Source organism: Ceratotherium simum, chromosome 1 (assembly GCF_057802395.1).
Source record: "Ceratotherium simum simum isolate JZ-2026a chromosome 1, ASM5780239v1, whole genome shotgun sequence".
In the NCBI taxonomy this organism is placed as follows: domain Eukaryota; kingdom Metazoa; phylum Chordata; class Mammalia; order Perissodactyla; family Rhinocerotidae; genus Ceratotherium; species Ceratotherium simum.
The window spans coordinates 97,974,366-97,996,546 of NC_141900.1; the positions used below are offsets into that span (position 1 = coordinate 97,974,366).

The following is a 22,181-nucleotide window of genomic DNA, read 5'->3' on the forward strand; positions in this document are numbered from 1 at the left end:
AGTTTCAGTGATGGTCAAACAATCAGTTTAATTTGCAAGTGGGTGAAGATAATATCATTTCTCATTCCATTTTATATGTTGTACCCTATGTAAAGGTTTACATTGTGTCTCGGTATTCTAATGGCCTATGGTCGTTTTTTCAACTAATACAAATGAGAAGAGGAATTTTTATTGCTACGGTTTTTCATTCATAAAATTACTAATATTAAAAACAATTTTAATAAAATTAAGTGGAATTTTTAAAAGTCTGTTTATTTGCAGTAAATGTAATCTCAATATAAGACAACATGACATATTTGCAAATGTAAATAGGGCAGACCATTCCCCCTTATCCCTCCAATTATCGGTTGCACTGAGGCCTCTCTCTCTCCTTCACTCGCTCACAAAACATGTATTGATTGTCAAATATGTTCCAGCATTGTGCTAAACTCTCAGAAAAACAAAAAATGTATAATCTGGGCACTTCTTACCCTGCACCAGTCCCAGGAAGTTCATGCAATTGCCAAGTAACACTAATAACTACATGTATCAGAGTCCTTTCATCCCTCACAAGTCTATATGAGGTAAGGGTTGTCGTTATGTATTCCCCTTTTTATTAGGGACGAGCAAACCGAGGTTCAGAGAGGTCAAGTGGCTTGCCAAAGGCGCACAGCTAAACGAGAAGCACGGCATGCATCTCAAACCACTTCCTTTTGCCCCCGACTCCACCCCGGGGAGAATAGCGTCTCCGAGGAGAGCGGGTCACCACACGTGTCGGCGCGCTCCCCACCCTCCCCGGGTCCCCGCAGGCGCAGCCGCCCCGCCAGCCCGCCGGACTCTGCCCGGGGCGGTTTTCCTCCGCGAGGCTGCGCGGCGGAGGAGGGGGCGGGCCTCCCTGCAGGCCGGAAGTTGGGGCGGGGCCGCCGCGCTCCGGTAAAAGGAAACGCGCGCCGTCGCTCGGCCGCAGGCCTGCTCGCTTCGCCTGCCCCCGGCTGCGGCATGGAGCGCCTGCCGCGGACCCTGGAGCTCTTCTATGATGTGCTGTCCCCCTACTCCTGGCTGGGCTTCGAGGTGACGCCGGGGGAGCCTCCTCGGCCGGGGCTTGGAGAAGAGGGCAGAGGGCAGAGCAAGCGCAGGGCCCAGGGCGCAAGGCCCGCCGTCTCGTGAAATTCCTGGCACAGCCCGATGGGGTTTAGGACAAGCAGATAGAGGGCCAGGGCTGAAGGGCACTTTGTGTTTCTAAACGGGACACGGTCGCTGGCTCTAGGTCGAGTCCTAATATCCTAAGGCAGTGGTTTCCCACGGTGTTTGGAAGAAGAGGGGTAACTCCAAAGAATCCCGGAGAAATCCGTGGCACCGACACCTCTTAGCTCTCCCATGTCAGTTTTAGGGGGTGGAGTGCACAACAGATGGAAACCGTCCCCAGAGCAGAGATCCTGGGGTCGACTTCTAGGAATGGAGAGTTTTGCAATTTCAAACCAGACAACTTTGGGTATGCGCATAACCCCTGCTCTGCGCTTAGAGCCTCTGGCTAATGCGCTGTCCTGAAACACCCTTGTGTTCCCTCAGCCGTTTTCACTCTTTCCGTCTTACACACTGAGTCTGGATCTTCACCTCTGCTCCTGCAGATCCTGTGCCGGTATAAGAACATCTGGAACGTCAACCTGCAGTTGCGCCCCACCCTGATTGCAGGGATCATGCAAGACAGTGGTACGAAGGCAGGTGCTGGGGGGGGAGCACCCCATAATGGGGCAGGGATTTGGGGGGGGCCTGATTTCAAAGGCCCAGGGGGGCTGCCCTCAACTGAATTTTTACATTGGCACCAGCAGCTAGTAATTTGCCCTCTGCCCAAAACCCGGCTCAGGGGTCCCCCAAGCCTGGGACCCATAGATTGTCTCTCAGTACGGTGCCCAGCTTTCCACTTGCAGGAAACAAGCCACCAGCTCTGCTTCCCCGCAAAGCCAAATACATGGAAAGTGACGTTAGGCTCCTGGGACAGCATCTCCAGGTTCCCATCCGATTCCCCAAGGAGTTCTTCTCTGTGATCCTTGAAAAAGGTGAAGAGAGTGGAATACAGATGGGGTATCAAGTGGAAGGCAGCGAAGTTGGAGATTGTAGGGCCAGAAAGGAGGGGCTGGGCAACTACATTAAATGAAACAAACCTTGGGAAAACACAAGATCCGAGTTGAATGAGCAGAAGGTTGTGGGGACATAAGAGGAGGAAGAGCAGGACAAATTGGCTATAAACACTTGTGTGGGAGGCTGAGGGCCATGGAGCTCTGGGGGATGTCAGAAGCAGGACAGAGCCCGTCCTCCGTGGGAAACAAGCTAGAGGAGCCCTACCTCTGAGTGCATCTGCCCCACAGGAAGTTTGTTGGCCATGCGATTCCTCACCGCCGTGAACTTGGAGCACCCCGAGGTGCTGGAGAAAGCGTCCAGGGAACTATGGATGCGTGTCTGGTCACGGGTGAGGGCAGGGCTCTGGGAACCCACTTGGGACACTCTGCATGACTTGGTGACCCTTCCCTAGGCCCATTGCCAGAGTCTTGGTTCTGCCCTCCCCTAGTGTTCACTGACCTGCTGTCCTCCATCATCCCCCACACATCACCACCCCCTTCCTGCTGTGTGTCTTCTTCTTCCCAGGATGAAGACATCACAGAGCCCCAGAGCATCCTGGCTGTGAGTGTCCTGGCTCTACTCCCACTATTCCATAGAGAATCAGAACAGTTGGCATTTGGGGGCGGAGAGGACATAGGTTCCTTATTCAATGGAAGAGGTCATAGTTACTTGGGGAGAAAGGATGCCTGTGTTTGAGGGGCCAAACTACCGAAAGGTTGGAATTAAGAGGACTCTCAAAAGAATATCTCTTTGTTGAAAGGGAAAGTGCAAAATTCTACATGGGTAGATTTTATTTGAGGAAAGAAGTCAGTGAGAGAGAGATGATATGTTGGCACCCCCGGAGGGGGAGAGTTGAAGTATTGGCAAGTCTTGGCCCCAAAGACTCCAACACAAACCTCACCTACACGTGCAGAGTAGAAAGCAGGAGACTTTAAAAACAGGCTTTAAAAAGACAAAAAGAGATAACTGACTCAAGCCAGAATTCTACAGAAGCCTGAGTGAGAACAAAAGGAAATAGTTCAAAACATTAAAATGTGTGCCAGCCATAGGCGGGGGTATAAAAAGTAAATTTTTCTTCAGGATTAAATCAGGAAATTCAAAACAATATTTTCCCTTTAGTTTACGAAAGATAGTTGAAGCATATTCAAATTTAACATATAAAATGGCAAATTACAAAAAAAGTTACACATACAGAAGGGCCAACATATCCTCCAGTGTTTTTATTCCTGTAAAGTATATGCATAGGCTTGCCTTTTCTCTTAATATTTAACAGTCATTTTCCATGCCATTTTAAGCTCTTTGAAAGTATAATTCTTAGTTTCTACATAGCATTCCATTCAGTGGACCTATTTTTGTTTACTTAACCAGTCCCCTACTGTTGAAGATTTGGTGTGGGACACAATCCTCTCATTTAGCCAAGTCAAAGACATTGTTTCATCAGAATGCATTGCATGACTTTGTGTTTCCCCTCCAGGTCGAGGAGGTCAGGTTGCCATGGTTCTCAACTTTGGCCGTATATTAAAAACACTTGGAGACCTGGACGTGGGCTCTGTCTCTCAGACATTCTGATGTAATTGTTCTAGGGAGTGGCCTGTGAATTGGGATTTTTACAAGCTCCTCCAGGACATTCTAATGTGCAGCCAAAGTTGAGAACCACTGATCCCAAACTATACCAACCATCCCCAAACTGACACTTTTATCATTCTCTTGAAGCCAAGCAGGTGGCCGTAGCTGTGTGCCCTGCTCAAAAGTCCTCAGGAAATTCCATCAGAATTAGAGCTTAGCCCTTGACTCAAAAAAAGCACAAGATTTTCCAGAATTCTGAGAAGTAGGAAGGCAAGAGCCACAGCCTTAACTTCAGGGGACTTGAATTCTGGCGTTGGCTCTGCTACTAACAATGCTGACCAAGTCATGTACTCCCTTTGGACTTCAGTCTCCTCACTGCTTAATGAAGAAGTGGGGAAGATGGTCTCTAAGATGCCCTCTGGCATTGAATTTCTGTAACTGTGACTCTTGGCCACCTGCTCTTGCCACCAATCTCAAGATTTTAAAGGAAGAAAATAGCCCCTCTTGGCAAGGATAGACCTCCACTCGTGGTGGGTAATGGCACTGCCAGGAAAACTTGGGGGCAGAAAATAAAAAGACCAGAGTTTTGGAGGCCGGCCCAGTGGCACAGTGGTTAAGTTCACGCCCCCTGCTTCGGTGGCCTGGGGTTTGTGGGTTCGGATACTGGGTGCGGACCTACACACCGCTCATCAAGCCATGCTGTGGTGGCGTCCCACATACAAAATAGAGGAAGATGGGCACAGATGTTAGCTCAGGGCCAATCTTCCTCACCAAAAAAATAAAAAGACCAGGGTTTTCTCCTGGGATCCCCACCCTTGCTAATGCAGACAATTGTGTTCCCTATCACATCCCCTCAGGCTGCAGAGAAGGCTGGCATGTCCACGGAACAAGCCCGAGGACTTCTGGAAAAGATCTCAACACCACGGGTGAAGAACCAGCTCCAGGAGACCACCCAGGCAGCCTGCAAATATGGGGTGAGCCACTCTGTGTGTCCCTAATCCCAGTGCTGAGACACAGTCTGAGAATCTCTGCTGGGTCCCCACACTCCTGTGCAAAGTCTGTTCCCCAACATGAGTCCCCCCAAGCTCTCCAGACAGCCCTCATCCTCTCTCTTCCTGTCCCTGAACTCAAGGAAAGGAAAGGAGGGAGATAGATGGTGAGAGACAGAAACAGAAAACTCTCCTTAGAACCGTGGAGCCTCTTATCAAACACCTCTGGCTGCTTTGCTTCTGTAACCTCAGACAAGTATTGACTCGCAGCCTTCAACCCTGGCCTAATAAACACCTGCTCTGTCACCTTCCTCCTTGCACTGTAACTGCTTTCTCCAGGCTTTTGGGCTGCCCATCACTGTGGTCCACCTGGGTGACCAAACCCACATGTTGTTTGGCTCTGACCGGATGGAGTTGCTGGCATACCTGCTGGGTGAGTTACAGGTTCATGGTGAGCTGCCCTTGACCCCAGCCCTACCTGCATTATATCAGTTGACCAGAAGGACAGATTCAGAGCAAACTATGTTCTAGGCATTTCCCAACAATGAGGCCTCATACAGACACAGGGGTGCTCGAGATTGAATGGGAAGGGGCCACCTTCATCCCCATAGGAGAGAAGGAAACCTTCTGTACCTTGAAGCCAAGCAGAGCTCGTCCTAGAAAACCGTTGGGGGCTTGTGGGGCCAGCTTCTGACGTATGTGTGTTTCTCTATCCAGGAGAGAAGTGGATGGGCCCTGTGCCTCCAGCCATGAATGCCAGACTTTAAGGATGCCCAGAGGAAGCAAAATTATTGGTATAAAAAAGCAGACCAGGGGCCGGCCCGGTGGCGTAGCAGTTAATTGCGTGCGCTCTGCTTTGATGGCCCGGGGTTCACAGGTTTGGATCCCTGGCGCACACCGATGCACTGCTCGTCAAGCCATGCTGTGGTGGCGTCCCATATAAAATAGAGGAAGATGGGCATGAATGTTAGCCCAGGGCCAATCTTCCTCAGCAAAAAGAGGAGGATTGGCATCAGATGTTAGCTCAGGGCTGATCTTCCTCACAAAGAAAAAAAAAAAAGCAGACCATCTCTGTACCCCTCCTCCACTGTGGGGCACTGGGACTCTTTCCTTGTCTAATAGAGATGCTTCTGTGGCCCTGGGGGATGCCCAGAGGGCTGAGTGGTACATCTACTGTTACTCTCATGGCTGCTCTTACTTCTGTGCTTCACAAGTGCCTTTCAAGAGCCCCAAACTCTGCTTTCCCACAAAGTAAACCTAATGCCATTAGCTGTAATATTCTTGGGTCTGTGTCTTCCCTGGTATTTGTGTGTTCTTGTTCCTGCAGTCACATCCTGTCCACTCTAGGTGTTTGAGAAGAACAGCTCTTTCCATACTCCCAGCCCCGTGGGCGGCTTGCATGGAAGGAGCAGGAAACTGTCCCTCTTTCTTTTCTACAGAAACTCCCTAGATCCCTCTGTCAGGGACAGAGACTAAGCCAGATGGATTTTGCAACTAAGTAGTTTGGCACTTACTGTCTTCTGACCAGCCACGGTGCCTGAGATGAGACTGGGACTAGAGGCCCAGTGGGAGTGAAGATTGGGCATGACTGAGCTTGCGCCCAGGTATTTAAACCAAGTCCAGCTACACTGACCAGCAGAACCAGGGCAAGGTGGCGCAGGGAGAGCAGCTGGTGTTGCCATAGCCTGGAGGAGGGGCTCATTCCCTCATCCATGGTGCAGATCCTGAGAAAGGCCCAGGCCTCTCCCTGGCCTAGAATAACCCCTGATCCTCCCACACAAACCCATAGCTTTCCCACTCCCCCAATTATTTATCCAAAGTCCTGCCTCCATCTGCTCCCACTGTGCAATCATCAGAATACCTGGTGTTTCAATAGTATTTGGACTTCTTTGAGAACTCTCTTTATTCAGAAGCTGAAACCACACTTGGACGCTTGTTGGGAACCAGGTGCGGAGCCTTCAATGGCTCGAGGGGCTTTGGGAGGGGATGCCATCTTCCCTTTGCTCCCTCTCTCTGGCTCTTTCTCATCTCATATCCCATTTTCCCCTTTTGTGCCCCATCACCTCCTGTCTTCCTCCTCTCTTCCATGATTCCAGCATACCCCAGGATTTCAAATCATCCTGACCAGGTTCATCTGTGATATAATACCAGAAGTACTTCTCCAAATAAGCACTCTCTCCTTCAAAGGAGATGTTGTGACGTGTACAGCTAATATAAAAATATAGGAAAATGTCCAACCTTAAGAAATATAAGGGCAAGTTAAAACAAATTGTAACTTCTCATATATCAAAGCTGCCCAGCGTGTGGTGAGTAGAGACAAAGTTTTATGAATAAAGATGCTTGTCTCAGCATTATTTGTGACATCAGATAACTTAAATATCTAAGAGTAGGAGGATGCTTGAATAAATTATGGTACATCCAGGATATAATGTTTCCTAGCCATCAAAAATTGTATTTGTGGTTCCGACCTGGTGGCACAGTGGTTAAGTTTGCACGCTCCACTTTAGTGGCCCAGGGTTTGCAGGTTTGGATCCCGGGCACGGACCTATGCACCGCTCATCAAGCCATGCTGTGGTGGCGTCCCACATACAAAATAGAGGAAGATGAGCGCAGATGTTAGTTTAGGGCTAATCTTCCTCAGCAAAAAAAAAGGAAGATTGGCAGCAGATGTTAGCTCAGGGTCAATCTTCCTCACTAAAAAAAAAAAAAAAAAAGTGTGAAAAATTTTAAAGAACATTGGAAATTCTTAGGATATAATATTGATGCAAAAAAGATGAAACTATGTATAGTATGATCTTAATTATATCTTGATGTATAAAAATATATTACACTACAGAGGACATTAGTATATTAATCCTGGAATAAAACATGTCAAAATGTTTCCATTTTATTTGTATACTTTTTTAAATGATCATTTATTCTCGTAAACAAACATATATGTCAATAAGAAAATACAAGGATTTGTAGATTCACATTTGGGTACAATTGTGCATCCTTCCCATTGTTTTCTAAACGTATCAATTGCTTGACTTAATCCTAAATCTTATCCCAGGCTAATGTGGGATAATCTGTTATTGTAGTTGCATATTTCCCAGCTCTGCCTTGTCTTCTTCAAAGACTCTAGCATCCTATTTTCCTAATCCAATAGCAGAATTTAATATTGTCTGGAGGGATGAGACAATTTCTGAACTAATCCTTACATACATGATCTAGATCATAATCTCTGAACTCCTTCTGCTAGATAGAATTCAAAATGAGTATATTAGTGAGGGTTTTCCAAAGAAATGGAACAAATAGGATATTTATAGATACAGAGAGAAATCAGAAAGATTATAAGGGATTGGCTTACATGATTATGGAGGCTGAGGCATCCCAGATCTGCTGTCTGCAAGATGGGGGCCCAGGAAAGCCAGTGGTGGGTGCTATATTTCCAGTCCAAGTCCAAAGGCCTAAGAACCAGGAGCTCTGATGTCTGAGGCAGAATATGGATGTCTCACTTACAGCAGAGAGAGCAAATGCAGCCTTCCTCTGCCTTTTTCTGTTCCAGCCTTCAATGGATTAAATGATGCCCACTCACTCAGTCCACCTTGCAAATGCTAATCTTCTGGAAATGCCCTCACAGACACACGCAGTTAATGTTTTATCAGCTGTCTAGGCATCCCTCAGCTCAGTGAAGTTGACACATAAAATTAAGCATCACATCAAGAAAGGAAAAAGCCCCCAAATGCAGCTGTATTTTTTAAAATAAAGGAACACTCTTCTAATCCAAAGAGAGTCTCATACTTATTCTTAGTTTCTCTCTCTTCTCCCCTTCTGATCAACAGTTGTAAGGTGATATAAAATTTGCAATTATATCCAGACTCAGAATTCAATCCTGAACCACTTGCTTACAGTGTAATTCAAATTCCAAGCTTAAAAAATAGCATTATGCTTCCAAAACACAACCTTGGGTAAAATTCCTAGAAGTGGTTTTTTTTCTTACAATGCCAAAACGCAAGTGGTAATTAACAACAACAAAAAAGTAATGCATGCACGTGGTCAAACAAACAAAACAAAAACAGAAAAACAGAGCAAGGTGTCAAGTGAAAAGTGAAGTCTCCCCCTTCCCACTCCCATTCTCACTCTCCAGTTTTTTGTGTGCTCCCAGAAATGTCTATATTTTCTAACACGCAGATGTCAGACATAATGCACAGAGATACTGTACACGTTTCATCCAGTTTCCCCAGTGATAACATCTTGCATAACTATGCTGCACTAACACCACCAGGAAATTGACATTGATACCATCCATCAACCTTGTTCAGACCTCACTAGTTTTATATGCACTCATTTGTGTGTCTGTATTTAGTTCCATAAAATTTTATCACCTGTAGACTCCTGTGACAACCACCACAGTCAAGACACAGAACATTTCCAGCATAAGGATCCTTCATGCCACCCTTTTGTAGCTATAGCCACCTCCCTCCCTCCTCACTTCCCTAACCCCTGGCAACCACTAATCTGCTCTTCATATAGTTTATCATTTCAAGAATGCTGTATTAATGGAATTAGATTGGCTTGTTTTCACTCGGCATAATTCCCTTGAGATGCGCCCAAGGTCCTTCGTGTATTGGTCCTTTGTTCTTTTTATTGCTGAATAGTGTTTCATGGCATGGAGGTGCCACAGTTTGTTTAACCTGTCAAAGGACATTTAGGTTGTTTCCACTTTGGGCTATTCCCAATAAAGCTGCTATAAACATTCATGTATAGGTTTTTATGTGCAAATAAATTTTCATTTCCCTGGGGTAAATGCCCAGGAGTGCAGTTGCTGGGCCATATGGTAAGTGCCTGTTTAGTTTTGTAAGAAACTGCTATACTTTTCCAGAGTGGCCATACCATTTTACCTTCCTACTAGCAATGCATGAGTGATCCAGTTTCTCCACATCCTCACCAGCATTTGGTGTTATTACTATCTTTTATTTTGTCCTTTCTGATAGATGTGTAGTGATGTCTTATTTTGACTTGAATTTGCATTTCCCTAAGGGCTAATGATGTTGAACATCTTTTTGCTTGCTTATGTGCCATCTGTGCATCCTGTTTGTGAAATATCTGTTCATGTCTTTTGCTCATTTTCTAATTAGATTGTTTTGAGAAGTTTCCATATTGTTTTTAATAACAGATTTTAAAAGAATGTACAAATTGTAAGAACACATTTTTGAGACACTTGGGGGATAGTAACATGGACTGGGTATTAGGCGATATTAAGCAATTAGTGTTCATTTCGTTAAGTGTGATAATGGCAGGGTGGCTGTGCACAAAAAAGTTCTCATCAGTTGGAATTGCACTCTGAAATATTTAGGGTAGAAGTGGCATGATGCCTTTTAAAAGGTGGCAGAGGTGGAAGGAATAGACGAAACAAGAGTGGCAACCGTTGATAGTTCTTGAAGCTGTGTGATAGGTACATGGGGAGTTCATTATACTATCCTTTCTTCTTTTACATGTTTTGGGATAATCCCCTAATAGAAATGTTTTTAAAAGAGAACGTACTGGGGGCCAGCCCAGTGGCGTAGTGGTTAAGTTCGCACACTCCACTTCAGCAGCCCAGGGTTCACGGGTTCAGATCCCAGCTGTGGACCTACACACCACTCAACAAGCCATGCTGTGGTGGTGTCCCACATAGAAAATGGAGGATGATTGGCATATGCTAGCTCAGGGCCAATCTTCCTCACCAAAAAATAAAAAATAAAGAGAATGTACTGAGATTGTGATTCTGTGATATTACATATTTTCACCATATCCCCATAGTACTGTGCACACAAGGTTGGCTTCATGGACTTGCAACCCACGTACTCACACAGGGCCTCACAACTGGTTTAATGCTCTGCTATCACTCCTCAAAATTCTTAATAATTTTGAACAAGGGGCCCCGCATTTTCATTTTGCACTGGACTCCACAAATTATATAGCTGTAGCTGATCCTGTAAGCACATAGCACATGCTAAGTAAATGCTTATCAAATGAATGGAACAAAGAAAAGAGAAGGAAGTGAGTGATAGAAGGGAAAAAGGAGATGGAGGTGGTGCCAGGGAAGGGGAAATTCCCCCCTTCTACCCTTCTTGTGTTCTGATGGCTGGACTAATGATAAAATTGACAAAAGACCAGATTAACAGGAGAAAAACCGAGTTTAATATGTCTGTATTAGAGATCATAGAGAAATGATGCTCAAAGAGTGAATAAAGCAGGGAGTATATATATCTTTTACACAAAGAAACTACATTTGTGAGGAACAACAGGACAAAGAAACTTAGACTTGGGGTATGTAATAAGTGGGGAATTTAAGCAGAGTTTAGGCTTGAGGCAGTAAATTAGCAAGGTTTGTTTACGCAGGTTCTTGGCCCCGAATTCCCTAGCTCTGCTGATAAGGATGAGCACCTTTCATATGAGAGATTTATTTCCTGCTTTCAGGGGGAAAAGACACAGACTCTTTTTACTTCTGAAGTAACTTTAATTCAAAATAATCAATATGTCCCTGTGGAATATTTTGGGGTAGCCTGCCCTGAAACCCAAGAGTAGCAAAAAGGAGAAGGAGATAACAAGGTCAAAGGAGAGATGGATGAAGTTACAAAGTAGAAAAGTTGAATGGAGAATCCAGGAAATGATGGTGCTGGGGAGACAGAGAGTTTCAGAGAGACAGCAGGAGTCCAGATGGAGGAGTTTGGGCCCATTAGTCATTATTCTGCTTCTCAGAGGAAACACAGCCCTTCATCTGACTACAATTCCCAGGTATAAGCAAAAGTAGAAGCAGGAAGAGGTAGCCACTTGGACCCCAGGGTAAAAGAGGATTGGAGGCTGGGAAGCCAATTGGACCACTGCTCCTGGCTTGTCCCAGGCCCTGAATCCCAGCCTAGAGAGTTCCTTCAAGGTCTTCACTGGGGGTGGGGAAAATTAAAACCCTTGGCTTGAGTCAGACCCACTCCCTCTTCCGCCAAGACCATGTTCAAGGCCATGGCTGGCTCTAACTGATGCCAGACTGGAAATGGCCAGAAAAGGGCGTGTGGGGGCAGGGTGAGGCAACTGACGGAGGATCCAGGGATCAAAAGATCATGAATCATTAAATCAGCAAGTATTCACTAATTACTAGTCAATGATACAAGTATGTACTGTCTACTCCATGCCTAATAATGAGATGGATGTAAAAGCAGTGTAAACAAATCCCACTCTTATCCATGATGCATTCCTAATCCCCACCCTTCTCATCATGAAGTCTCTCCTCTGAACCCCAGCAGCACTTTGTACCTTGTCTCACACTTTGTACCTTGTCTCATGGTTAGTTATGGACATGTCTTTCCTCTTCTGGGCAGTAACTCCTTGAAAGTGAGATTCCTGTTGGATCTACTACATACCTGAGAGTGTCCCACACAGCAAGTAAACAATAAAAAATTTATTGAATCCAAGTTTGATAACCCACTGTCGATCAGGGTTTGAGGAAACAGGTACTCCTGCAAGGTGGGTGGGAGTGTGAATTTTTGCAACTTTCAAGAGCAATTTGGCAATATCTATGAAAACTTCACTTTTAGGAATTTTTCCAATTTATACGTGTGAATATAGAAATATATTAATTGCAAAATCCTGGAAACAATCTAAATGGTTATCAGTTGGAAAGTCATTAAATAAATTAATGGTTGTTCCATAAAATAGAAACCATTCTTTTAAAAATGTATAATAGATGGAAACAAATCAAAACAATAGGGGCCTATGGAGTGGACTGGGAAGGGGCATGATGGAACTTTCTGGGTGATAGTAATGTTTCATATCTTGATTGGAGTTTGGGTTACATCAGTGTAAGATTTTATCCAAACTCATGGAATGGTCCACTTAAAATCTCTGTTTCTTTGTACTCAAATTTTACTTCAAAAGAAAAAAAGTTAACTGTAAACGATTTAACTCTAGTTACTTTTATGCATGCTGAAGTAGTTAGGTGGAAGTGTACTGATGTCTGCATCTTGCTTTGAACTGTATCAAAAAAATAAGATATACGGCCGGCCCGGTGGTGCAGCAGTTAGGTTCACGCATTCCACGTCAGCGGCCTGGAATTCACCATTTCAGATTCTGGGTGTGGACCTGCTCACGGCTCATCAAGCCATGCTGAGGTGGCGTCCCACATAGTAGAGCTACAACTCTACAACTATGATATACAACTATGCATTGGGGCTTTGGGGAGAAATAAGGAGAAAAAAAAAAGGAAGATTGGCAACAGATGTTAGCTCAGGGCCAAACTTCCTCAAACAAAAAAAATTAATAAGATATATTGATGGATGGATAAAGCGATAGATAGATGGATAGATATGTAATAAAGCAAGTATGGTGAAATATTAATTGTAGAATATAGGTGTACATGGGTGTTCACTGTAAAATTCTTTTCTGTATGTTTTTAAGAATTCACAATAAAATGGTCTATACATGCAGACCTGTACATATTGATAAGGAACAGTCTCCAACATATGTTGTTAGATAGAAAAAGCAAAATATAACACAATACCTCTGGCATGCTCCCATGTGTATAAAGAAAGGGAGCCTGACTAATACATTTGCATAATCAAGGGCTCTGGGAGATATCCAGAAAAAGTTGGGAAACTGTAGTTGTCTTGAGGAAAGGGGGCTGAGAGACTGAGGTTTTGTGGTGTAAAGAAGACTTACTTTTTACTATAATATTTTTTAACTGTTGAAATTTATATCATGAATATAGATTATTTTTTAATTAACAAATAGTTTTAGTAATCATTATCTTTAATTTTTGTCTTTAAAAATTTGTTAATATCCACACATTGATACTGTCTCAGATACTGTCCTTAATCATTATTTAATTCTTTCATATGGGTGTCATCTCTCTATCCACCTCAGAAAATCCTGGAGACCAAAATCAAAAGTGTTACATTTCATGGGGCCAGCCCGGTGGCGCAAGCGGTTAAGTGCGCACGTTCCGCTGCGGCGGCCCGGGGTTCGCCGGTTTGGATCCCGGGTGCGCACTAACACACCGCTTGTTAAGCCATGCTGTGGCAGCATCCCATATAAAGTGGAGGAAGATGGGCATGGATGTTAGCCCAGGGCCAGTCTTCCTCAGCAAAAAAGAGGAGGATTGGCATTGGATGTTAGCTCAGGGCTGGTCCTCCTCACAAAAAAAAAAAAAAAAAAAAAAAAAAAAAAGTGTTACATTTCCTGGGTGGAGAACCTTAGAGATTAGCACAGGGCTATGTACAATGTACAGCAGTCCCCCCTTATCTGCAGTTTTGCTTTCCGAGGTTTCAGTTACCCATGGTCAAGTTCGATCTGAAAATATTAAATGGAAAATTCCAGAAATAAACAATTCATAAGTTTTAAATTACATGCCATTCTGAGTAGTGTGATGAAATCTCATGCTATCCAGCTCTGCCCCACCCAGGACGTGAATCATCCCTCTGTCCAGTGTATCCACACTGTATACACTACCCACCCGTTAGTCACTTAGTAGCCATCTGAGTTATCAGATCGACTGTAGAGGTATCGCAGTGCTTGTGTTCAAGTAACCCTTATTTTACTTAATCATGGCCCCAAAACACAAGAATGGTGATGCTGGCAATTCATGTATGCCAAACAGAACCCGTTAAAGTGCTTCCTCTAAGTGAAAAGGTGAAAGTTTTGGACTTAATAAGAAAGAAAATGCTGAGGTTGCTAACATCTATGGTAACTTTTATTACAGTATATTGTTATCATTGTCCTATTTTATTATTAGTTATTATTGTTAATCTCTTACTGTGCCTAATTTATAAATTAAACTTTATCATAGGTATGTATGTATAGGAAAAAACATAGTATATATGGGGTTCGGTACTTCGTGCAGCTTCAGGAATCCAGTGGGAGGTTTGGAACATATCCCCCTCAGATAAGTGGACACTACTGTAAGTTACAAACAAATGCTCCACAGTGAAATCAAGTCCCAGTGACAGGATGGTGGCCCTGCTGGTCCCACACACATGTATCCGTTACATTCAGACCTTGACTCTGGCTTTGGCTGCAGCTCATGGGTCATAACCAGGCTGGAGGAGCAGGGGGAGAAGGGCTGATAAGCTTGGGCTTCTTTTCACCAATTTACAAATTAGGAAATGAAGCTCAGAAAGGTTAAGTACTTACCCGAGGTCACACAGTAAGTGGCAGAACTGAGATTTAAAATCTGGTTTGGCCATCTCTAAAAGATATGTGATTAACCACAATGCCTCCCTGTTTTCTCCTATTTAGGTCTCATATTCATGTGGGACCCTGTTGCCACTATCTGTAGACATTTCTAATAAACACAATGCTCTTTTTGTCACTCAGCAACAACCATGCTCAGTTTCTCAAATTCCAGAATCACTTTCTGTGTTTTAGTGCTGAATATCTGAGCAAGAGGGACAGCTTGAACCCCTCTGTTCACTCAGCGTTCCCAGTGAGCTTTATACAATATTACAGCTAGTTGGTGAGGGTGATAACATGTACTTTGTCTTACATACTTGAGGATTTATGATTCTTTGGAAGCCTTTCCATCCCAGAAATATCAACGTTGCTGACCTACTTCGTGTCAAATCGTGTATCCACCTTCCCTACACATTTGGAGGATCTGTGAGTAAGTAACTAACACAGAGGAAAACACTCTGAACTGAGTTAAAAGGTCAAGATTCTGAGTTTGGTTCTAGTTAAATAAACCATGTGCTTTCTCTGAGCTGGTTTCCTCTTCTGTAACATAAAAATGAGAATCAGACTTACCCCATGTCATTGCTATTAAGGAACAAATGAGCTCATGGACGTGGGCAAACTGTTTCTACACACATATATGTTACCACCAACACCCTTTTAGACGTAGTCACTGGCACACTGGGATTCTAGAGATGTTCAAAGTATTACCTTTTATAATTAGCCTTATTTAGCTCAGATAAGATAAGCATCCTGATACAGAGCCTGAAATCCTAACTTCTCAACCTTGCCTTATCTTCTGATATTACTTTTTGCTGCCTTTGCTGTCTGAAGATCAGCCTTTTCGAGATGCCAGTCAGTGGGGGAAAACAGCATCTACTTCTCCAGGGAAGCCCAGAGTAATGATCTAAGAATGTCACAGGTGTTTTGCTAAATTATCATTACTCTGACAGCCAAAAGAGGGTTTAGAGTGGGATGACATAGTGGTTAAGAGCCAGGCTTCTGGACTGTGACTGCGGGTTCAAATCTTGACCCCAACCTTGATTAGCTCTACATTTTCCTCAAGTTTCTGACCTCACCTGTAAAATGGACATAATAATAGTAACTACCTCTTATTATATTATAGGTATTTTCAATTACTTAATTTGTGTAAAGTATTTAGCACAGTGAGAAGTATACACAAAACACTCCACATGTATTGGTTACAACTATAAAGCAGACCTCGATTCAGAAACACCAAATCACAGAAGTACAGAGACATAGAGAAGCACACGGTGGGAGACATCCATCACCCTTCACCAGAAGTCTGTCAACTATCTCTGCTTCTCCCTTTTCCCCCTGACCTCCCAATGCCCTTCACCATCATCCCCTGAAGTGAGCTGGGAATAGCAGGCCGAGAGGGGTGATCCAACCTCTAGCAAGATTTGTCAAAGGCAAGCCAGCAGAAAGTGGAGTGACAATTGAATTAAATGGTGCATTCATATTTTGCTAAGGATACTAAATTGATGAAGAAAAAGGGAGACTAAAACCTTTGGGAAACAGTTTGGCAATGTGTATTCAAGGTAATAAAAACATTCACATTGCTTGTCTCATTAATAACATCTTAGAATTTAACTGGAGGAAATAATCAAAAAAATAGGAAAAACTACACATAAGAAGATGTTCACTGTAGCATTATTTTTAAAATAGCCTTAGGGAGGTATAATTCAACTTTTTAAAGTATACAAGTCAGTGGGGTTTCTTTTGGTATATTCACAGAGTTGTGCAAGCATCACCACACCACCTAATTTAAAAATATTTTTATTACCCCAAAAAGAAATCTATTAGTAGTTACTCCCCATTCCTCCCTCTCTCTGACCCCTAGCAACCCCTAATCTACTTTCTATCTTTTGAAGCACTATGTTTGATGACCAAAAAAAATTTGAATAAAATAAACTCAATGTTATTAAGTAACACAACATAAAGGTATGTTAATCAAATTATGGTATAGCTATTCAATAAAATATTATGTGGCTGTTAGAAATCACAACAAAGACTATATCAAAGGTGAACCTTATACGATACAATATTTAAAATTTTTAAAGATATGAAATGGTGAATAGACTCTGATCTCAATCAGAGTATATTCTGGTTTGTATGTGGACAGACTGAAAGAAATGTGCAGAAATTTTAAATGGCCATGTTAGGATAAATGAGATTGTGGATGACTTTTTTCTTTAACTTGTAAATATTTTGTAACATTTTATATTTTTTTAACAAACAGAATTTTTAGAAAATCTATTTAAAATTATTGGAATAGAGACTATATTGAAGGGCACAGCTAGCCAGCAATCTAGCCATTCTGACTTGAATCCAGTTCTTATCTCAATTAATGGGTCTCTCTAGTGCACACTCCTGGCAACCAAGAGCCTTAAGCTACAAAGGCGCCACCTCCACCAGACTGCAAAACCTTTCACTGTAGACAGTCAGACACTTGGCCTTTGGCCTTCTTGCCTCTCAGCCTATACCCACCACCAGCAATCTGGAACTCACTCTTTAACAAAGCCCTCTTACTTATCATACACACCAACAACTCTTAGCTAATTTCCTTCTATTAATATATTAACTGTAGATCAAAATCCTTCTGATCCCAGCCGTACTTTCCCCACATGAGCTGAACAGTAAGGAATTTGGTGGAAACAAAATAACAACAAGCTCTCCTCCCTCTCCATTCCCACTGCCTGTCCAGACACACCTCATTTACACATCTCCTCTCTCCCCTCTCTATCAGTCTGGCTCAGAGAATCATCATTGACATCCCACCACTGCACACACACACACACACGCACCACTCCAGGCACACTCATCTTCATCCTCTGCCCTTCCCTCCCCCCACCCTTTCTCTCTCACACACTCCCCGCCACTTACTCTGCTGCAGCAGCCCTGGCTGTGGCCCACGACTGTCCTTGGGATTGTATTTGCCTACTGGTGACCCTCTGAAGGCACGAAGCCCAGACTGTCTATCCTTCTCTAGGTCTCAAGGACAAAGTATGCCTCCAGCCACTCAGCACCTCCCAGCACCCGCCTCACCCAGACCTACTGCCTGACCCACAACTGAAAAGAGTGGGTGCTGGCCCTACAGTGTGTGGTGAGGCCAGGCAATCTGGGAGCCTTCTAATAAGACCATCCAACTCTAAGTGAGCACTGACTATGTGTCAGGACACATATGTGTTAGTTTCAGGGATTCAGAGATGATTGAAACTAATTGCTCACCTTGAGAAGCTCACAGTGGAAGAAAAGTAAGTAAACTGAAAATTACTATATAAACAGGTAAAGGCTGGGACAGGGTGGGAAGGAATACTGCGGATACATGTGGAGACAGCCTCTGCAGCAGGCACCACCTTGGGGGTGGATTTTGAAGAATCAAAAGTTAACTGGGCCATGAAGCATATACACAAACACGTCCTACAGGTCTGCAGAAAACGAAGAATTCATAGAAAACATACTTTGGCAGCGGAAGCAGGACACATCATTCCATGCCCACAGCAGTGCTCACAGTGTGCAAAACACCACGTGATCTAGAGAGAGTAAATAAGCCTCGGTCTCTGCTCCCAGGCACAAAATATATTACCTAAATACGAGGCAAACTACTCAGAATACAATGCACATTGAGAAGAAGGGAGAAGGAAAGGTGAATTTAACTCTGGTCCTAAGTACAAAGAGCACTGGGTATGAGGGTGGGGAGTACTCTCATTAAGGCACTACCTGGGGTGGGTGCAGTGAGTAAAATCCAGAAAAATCAAGGTGGGGCAATCACAGGTCAGCCTTCAGCAGAAGAGGGGAGGAGGAAGTCTGAGCAGGAACTGAGGGATTCCTGCAGAAAAGAGGTGGGGCCAGTGGGCTCCGCCTCCTCCCCCTCTCTCACTCCCCCCACAACCTACTTGTGTCCAGTCTGGCCGAGACAGGTGAGGGCGGAACTCCTAAGGCCGGTGAGAGGGCAGGAGGGTCATGGGATTGGGGCAGGGGTGGAAGGAGGGTGTCTGGTCCCTTTGTAGAGTCCACCACTTCTTCCTATACAGAGTTCGGAGAGCTCCTCACAGGCTGGTTTTGGTGTACGGGCTGCCTAGGTATTGCTGCTGGTTGCAGAGGAAAGACAAGGCTTCTCCCCACCAGCCTCCCAGCCCCTGTGGTAACTCCAGGCAGGAAACTTGAAATCTGACTTTACCAGGTTAGGGCAGGTAGAGGGTGGGGGACCCTGGCAGATATGGCGTATAGAGAGGTCAGGTGTTACCTGGGCCTCTGTCTACTGCCTGGGCCTTTGTCTGTCAGATTCTCTCCCACGTAGTTGTGTCCCCATGGCTTTGTTGTGTCTCTCTGCACTTTCTGCCTCCAACCAGAGCATGGGCTGACTGAGGAAATGGGAAGACAGGGTCAGATGGGGTAAGTGGTGCTCCTTTCCCCCTTCTCTCCCTAACAGGGTCAGACTGAGGGCCTCTGACTGGGGGGTGGGGGGTGGAGGTCCAGTGCGAGCAGTGGAGTGAAAAAAGGCAGGGCCTGCCCAGCACCTGGATTCCAGAGATGCCGGTGAGCACCGAGGTTGCAGGCAGGACCTGCCCAGGACTGGCTCCTGGATGATGTAGAAACATAGAGCTGGAAGGCAGACAGCAGGGAAGAAGGAAAAAGAAAGGTGGCAGGGCCATGACACTGTAAACTCGCACAGGGCTGGGAGTCAGAACTCCTGGGCTGGTTTCCTGGCTATTCCACACACACTGATACCCTGGGACAACAGTGTGATCCTAGAGAGAATCACAGAGCTGGAGGGAACCCTGCAGATCATTTATTTTGGCCATTTATTTGATTTGAGATTGAAGAACCTGAAACTCAAAGTATGTCTAATATGGTTACTTTGCAATCTGACCCAGCCATGATGCCAATTGCTAGTGTAGACACAACAGCTGTGTGTCTTTTTACAGGAGTCTGGGGAGGGGCCATGGTGCCAAGCCAGTTGTGGTGGCGACTGAAGAAACTGCTTCTCTTCCTGTGCTGCGCCTCCCTCCTCCTGGGGCTGGTTTTGCTGGGCATACGGCTGGACATCGGCCCTGTTGCTTATTTCTTTCTGACCTTGGGTGGCTTCTTCTTGTTTGCCTGCCTCCTGGTCTGTTTTTTGGAATGTGGGTTCCAATCAGTGCAGACCCAGAGCCCGGGGGCCTCAGGCAATGCACGGTGAGTTAAGGGGCGGGCAGGAATGGAGGCATACCGGGGACCCATTCTCCCCACGTCCCTCTAGTCTCTCGGGCACACAGTCTCTGCTTTCCTGTCACTGGTATCAGTGAGAGGAGGGATCAGGGGCTAGTGGAGGGGTCTTCTGTCAGTAGAAGTTAGGAAAAGGGGTCCTTTCAGGAAGCCACCAATGACCTTACTTCTCCTCCCTCAGGGACAATGAAGCCTTTGAAGTGCCAACCTATTTAGAGTCCGTGGTGTTAGAATCACAGTGCCGCCCCCAAGAGTTGGATCAACCACCCCCCTACAGCAGTGTTGTAATCCCCCCAGGACTTGAGGAGGGACAGTCTAGCCATCCAGATGGGCCCATGAGAGCCAGACTGGAAAGGCGAGTGGGCTCAGAGGGGTCCATAATCACAAGAAGCCCTGGAAGAGCTCCACTCAACCTTCGGCTTCGGGGAACACGAGTCGTGTCCACTGTTCCTGATCTGCAGAGCTTGGGGACCCTACAGAAGCTCCCCAGATTGGAGCCTCTTACTCCACCCCCTGCCTATGATGTCAGCTTTGGTCACCCTGATGATGATAATGTTTTCTATGAAGACAACTGGACACCCCCCTAAAAGACTTTCCCAGGATATATCAGCTCTCTGCACCAGACCCACTCATTCATTTGACCAATATTTCCCAGTGCCTGCCACGTGTCAGGAACTGTGTTTCCGCCTGGACATCACAAATGGGGACTTTAACCCAGAGGGGAGTCAGGCTATGGTAAGCCCTTCCCAGTTGAGATGTAGGTGGTACAATTTGAGTCTTCAGGCAACATTCAGTGACCTACTCCATGTCCTCTATTTCCAGAGTTAGATTGAGGGTGAAATGAAGAGGTGATCCAGAGAACCTGGAGGAGGAAGAAAAGAAACATCTGAGAGACAGCCATGTTGCTTCTGTTTTGGGTGCACTGCCTCTATTAGATCACTTAGGCTTCTTGGCCTTGTAAAGTATTACTACCCTTATCTGAAAAATGAGGATTCCAAGGGTAAGAGAAGTCTGATAATTTGCACAGGCGCACACTGCTAGTAAATAGCATAAAAATGACTTGAACTCTGCTCTTCCGATCCCAAAGTCCATTGTGTTTTCAATACAAGGTAACAGAAGCCTCTCAATCTCTGCCTTGGACAGTTGCTGGTGAGGGGTGTAAAACTTCACATAGACATAATGGGGGACCAGTTGTGTCCACAGAAAGGGTGGGCTGAGTGTGACCAGGAATGTGCCCAGCCTCCTAGAGAAGCAAAGCTTATCAAAGTTGTGATAGCCCCTGCTCCACTGGGGAGCAGTCCCCAGTGCAGTATCCCCATCCTATCGGAAAGCAGCGGAGTAAACTGCCCCAGGGGATGTTGAGAATGGGTGGGTAGGTGGGTCAGAAAGAAAAAACGTCAGCTTCTGGGCGAGGGGTGGCAGAGTATCTAAGGATCCCTCTTCAATCACCTATTATGAAGAGCTGGAGCCACTTGCACTGTGCCTCGAATCGCTTCAGCCTCACCCATGCGCTCCGACCGCTAGGGTTTTACCCCGACGCCCCGCCCTACTTCCCAGTTAGAACATCAGATCCCAACAGAACACCAGATATTCTGGAACCATGTGCTGCGGCTGTGATGTAGGTTTTAGCCACTGGGTGCTGCTCAACCATCGCTGATCCACCCTCCTCGGGGTGCGCTCCCCTCTCCGGCCTTCCTTCATCGCGCGGGGATCTGTCTAGCGCCGTTTAGTGTCTCCACCGTCTCCTCACCCCGCTGCCAACCGTTCAACTTCAATAAAGTGAAAAGTCCGGCCACATCCGTCTGCATAAAGTTCTTGCAAGAGGCGGGTGAGGAGGGGTGGAGCCGGGGAGGGCGCCGTGATTTCCGCGGGAACCGGCGACCAATCGGATTCCCGCGCAGGACGGGGCGGCTCCTCGGTCCCCCCCCCCCACCCCCCGGCTCCTACCCTTTCCGCCGAGCGCGCTCTCTCACCATTGGACGGCGCTTCCACCGCGAGGGCTCTGCGCCTGCGCGCGCACCGGCGCAGGCGGCGGCTGGGGGGCGGGGCCGGCCTCGCGTCGGGGTGGAGCTAAGAGGGAGGCGCGCAGGCGCGCTGTGCGCTGGCTGACGAGGG

The 22,181-nt window shown here is 45.6% G+C and overlaps 2 protein-coding genes across 4 annotated transcripts; both read left to right on the top strand.

Annotated features, from left to right (window-relative positions):
* Positions 1-907: 907 nt before the first annotated feature.
* On the top strand, positions 908-7,540 carry GSTK1 (glutathione S-transferase kappa 1). 3 transcript variants are annotated; one of them, XM_087431998.1, is made up of 8 exons: positions 908-1,050; positions 1,608-1,689; positions 1,908-2,036; positions 2,346-2,446; positions 2,623-2,658; positions 4,521-4,637; positions 4,992-5,085; positions 5,370-7,539. In XM_087431998.1, the coding sequence occupies exons 1-8, from the start codon at positions 979-981 to the stop codon at positions 5,417-5,419; spliced, it is 681 nt and encodes a 226-aa protein (XP_087288124.1). In that variant the 5' UTR covers positions 908-978; the 3' UTR covers positions 5,420-7,539. The 3 variants fall into 3 exon arrangements, with proteins under 3 accessions (XP_087288124.1, XP_087288133.1, XP_087288129.1); XM_087432007.1 differs by lacking the exon at positions 1,908-2,036 and having other exon boundaries at positions 5,370-7,540; XM_087432003.1 differs by lacking the exon at positions 2,623-2,658.
* An 11,872-nt stretch (positions 7,541-19,412) lies between these two features.
* Positions 19,413-21,863, top strand: TMEM139 (transmembrane protein 139). The gene is made up of 2 exons (XM_004430667.3): positions 19,413-20,036; positions 20,248-21,863. Exons 1-2 carry the CDS (start codon positions 19,702-19,704, stop codon positions 20,651-20,653), a joined length of 741 nt encoding a protein of 246 aa, XP_004430724.2. The 5' UTR covers positions 19,413-19,701; the 3' UTR covers positions 20,654-21,863.
* Positions 21,864-22,181: the final 318 nt, after the last annotated feature.

Excerpts from the sequence above, each read along its gene's own strand:
- GSTK1 (XM_087431998.1), top strand. The coding sequence starts at position 979 with ATGGAGCGCCTGCCGCGGACCCTGGAGCTCTTCTATGATGTGCTGTCC. Across the intron at positions 1,690-1,907 it reads AGGGATCATGCAAGACAGTG|GAAACAAGCCACCAGCTCTG; the intron begins GTACGAAGGCAG and ends TTCCACTTGCAG. Across the intron at positions 2,037-2,345 it reads CTCTGTGATCCTTGAAAAAG|GAAGTTTGTTGGCCATGCGA; the intron begins GTGAAGAGAGTG and ends TCTGCCCCACAG.
- TMEM139 (XM_004430667.3), top strand. The coding sequence starts at position 19,702 with ATGTCTAATATGGTTACTTTGCAATCTGACCCAGCCATGATGCCAATT. Across the intron at positions 20,037-20,247 it reads GGGGCCTCAGGCAATGCACG|GGACAATGAAGCCTTTGAAG; the intron begins GTGAGTTAAGGG and ends CTCCTCCCTCAG.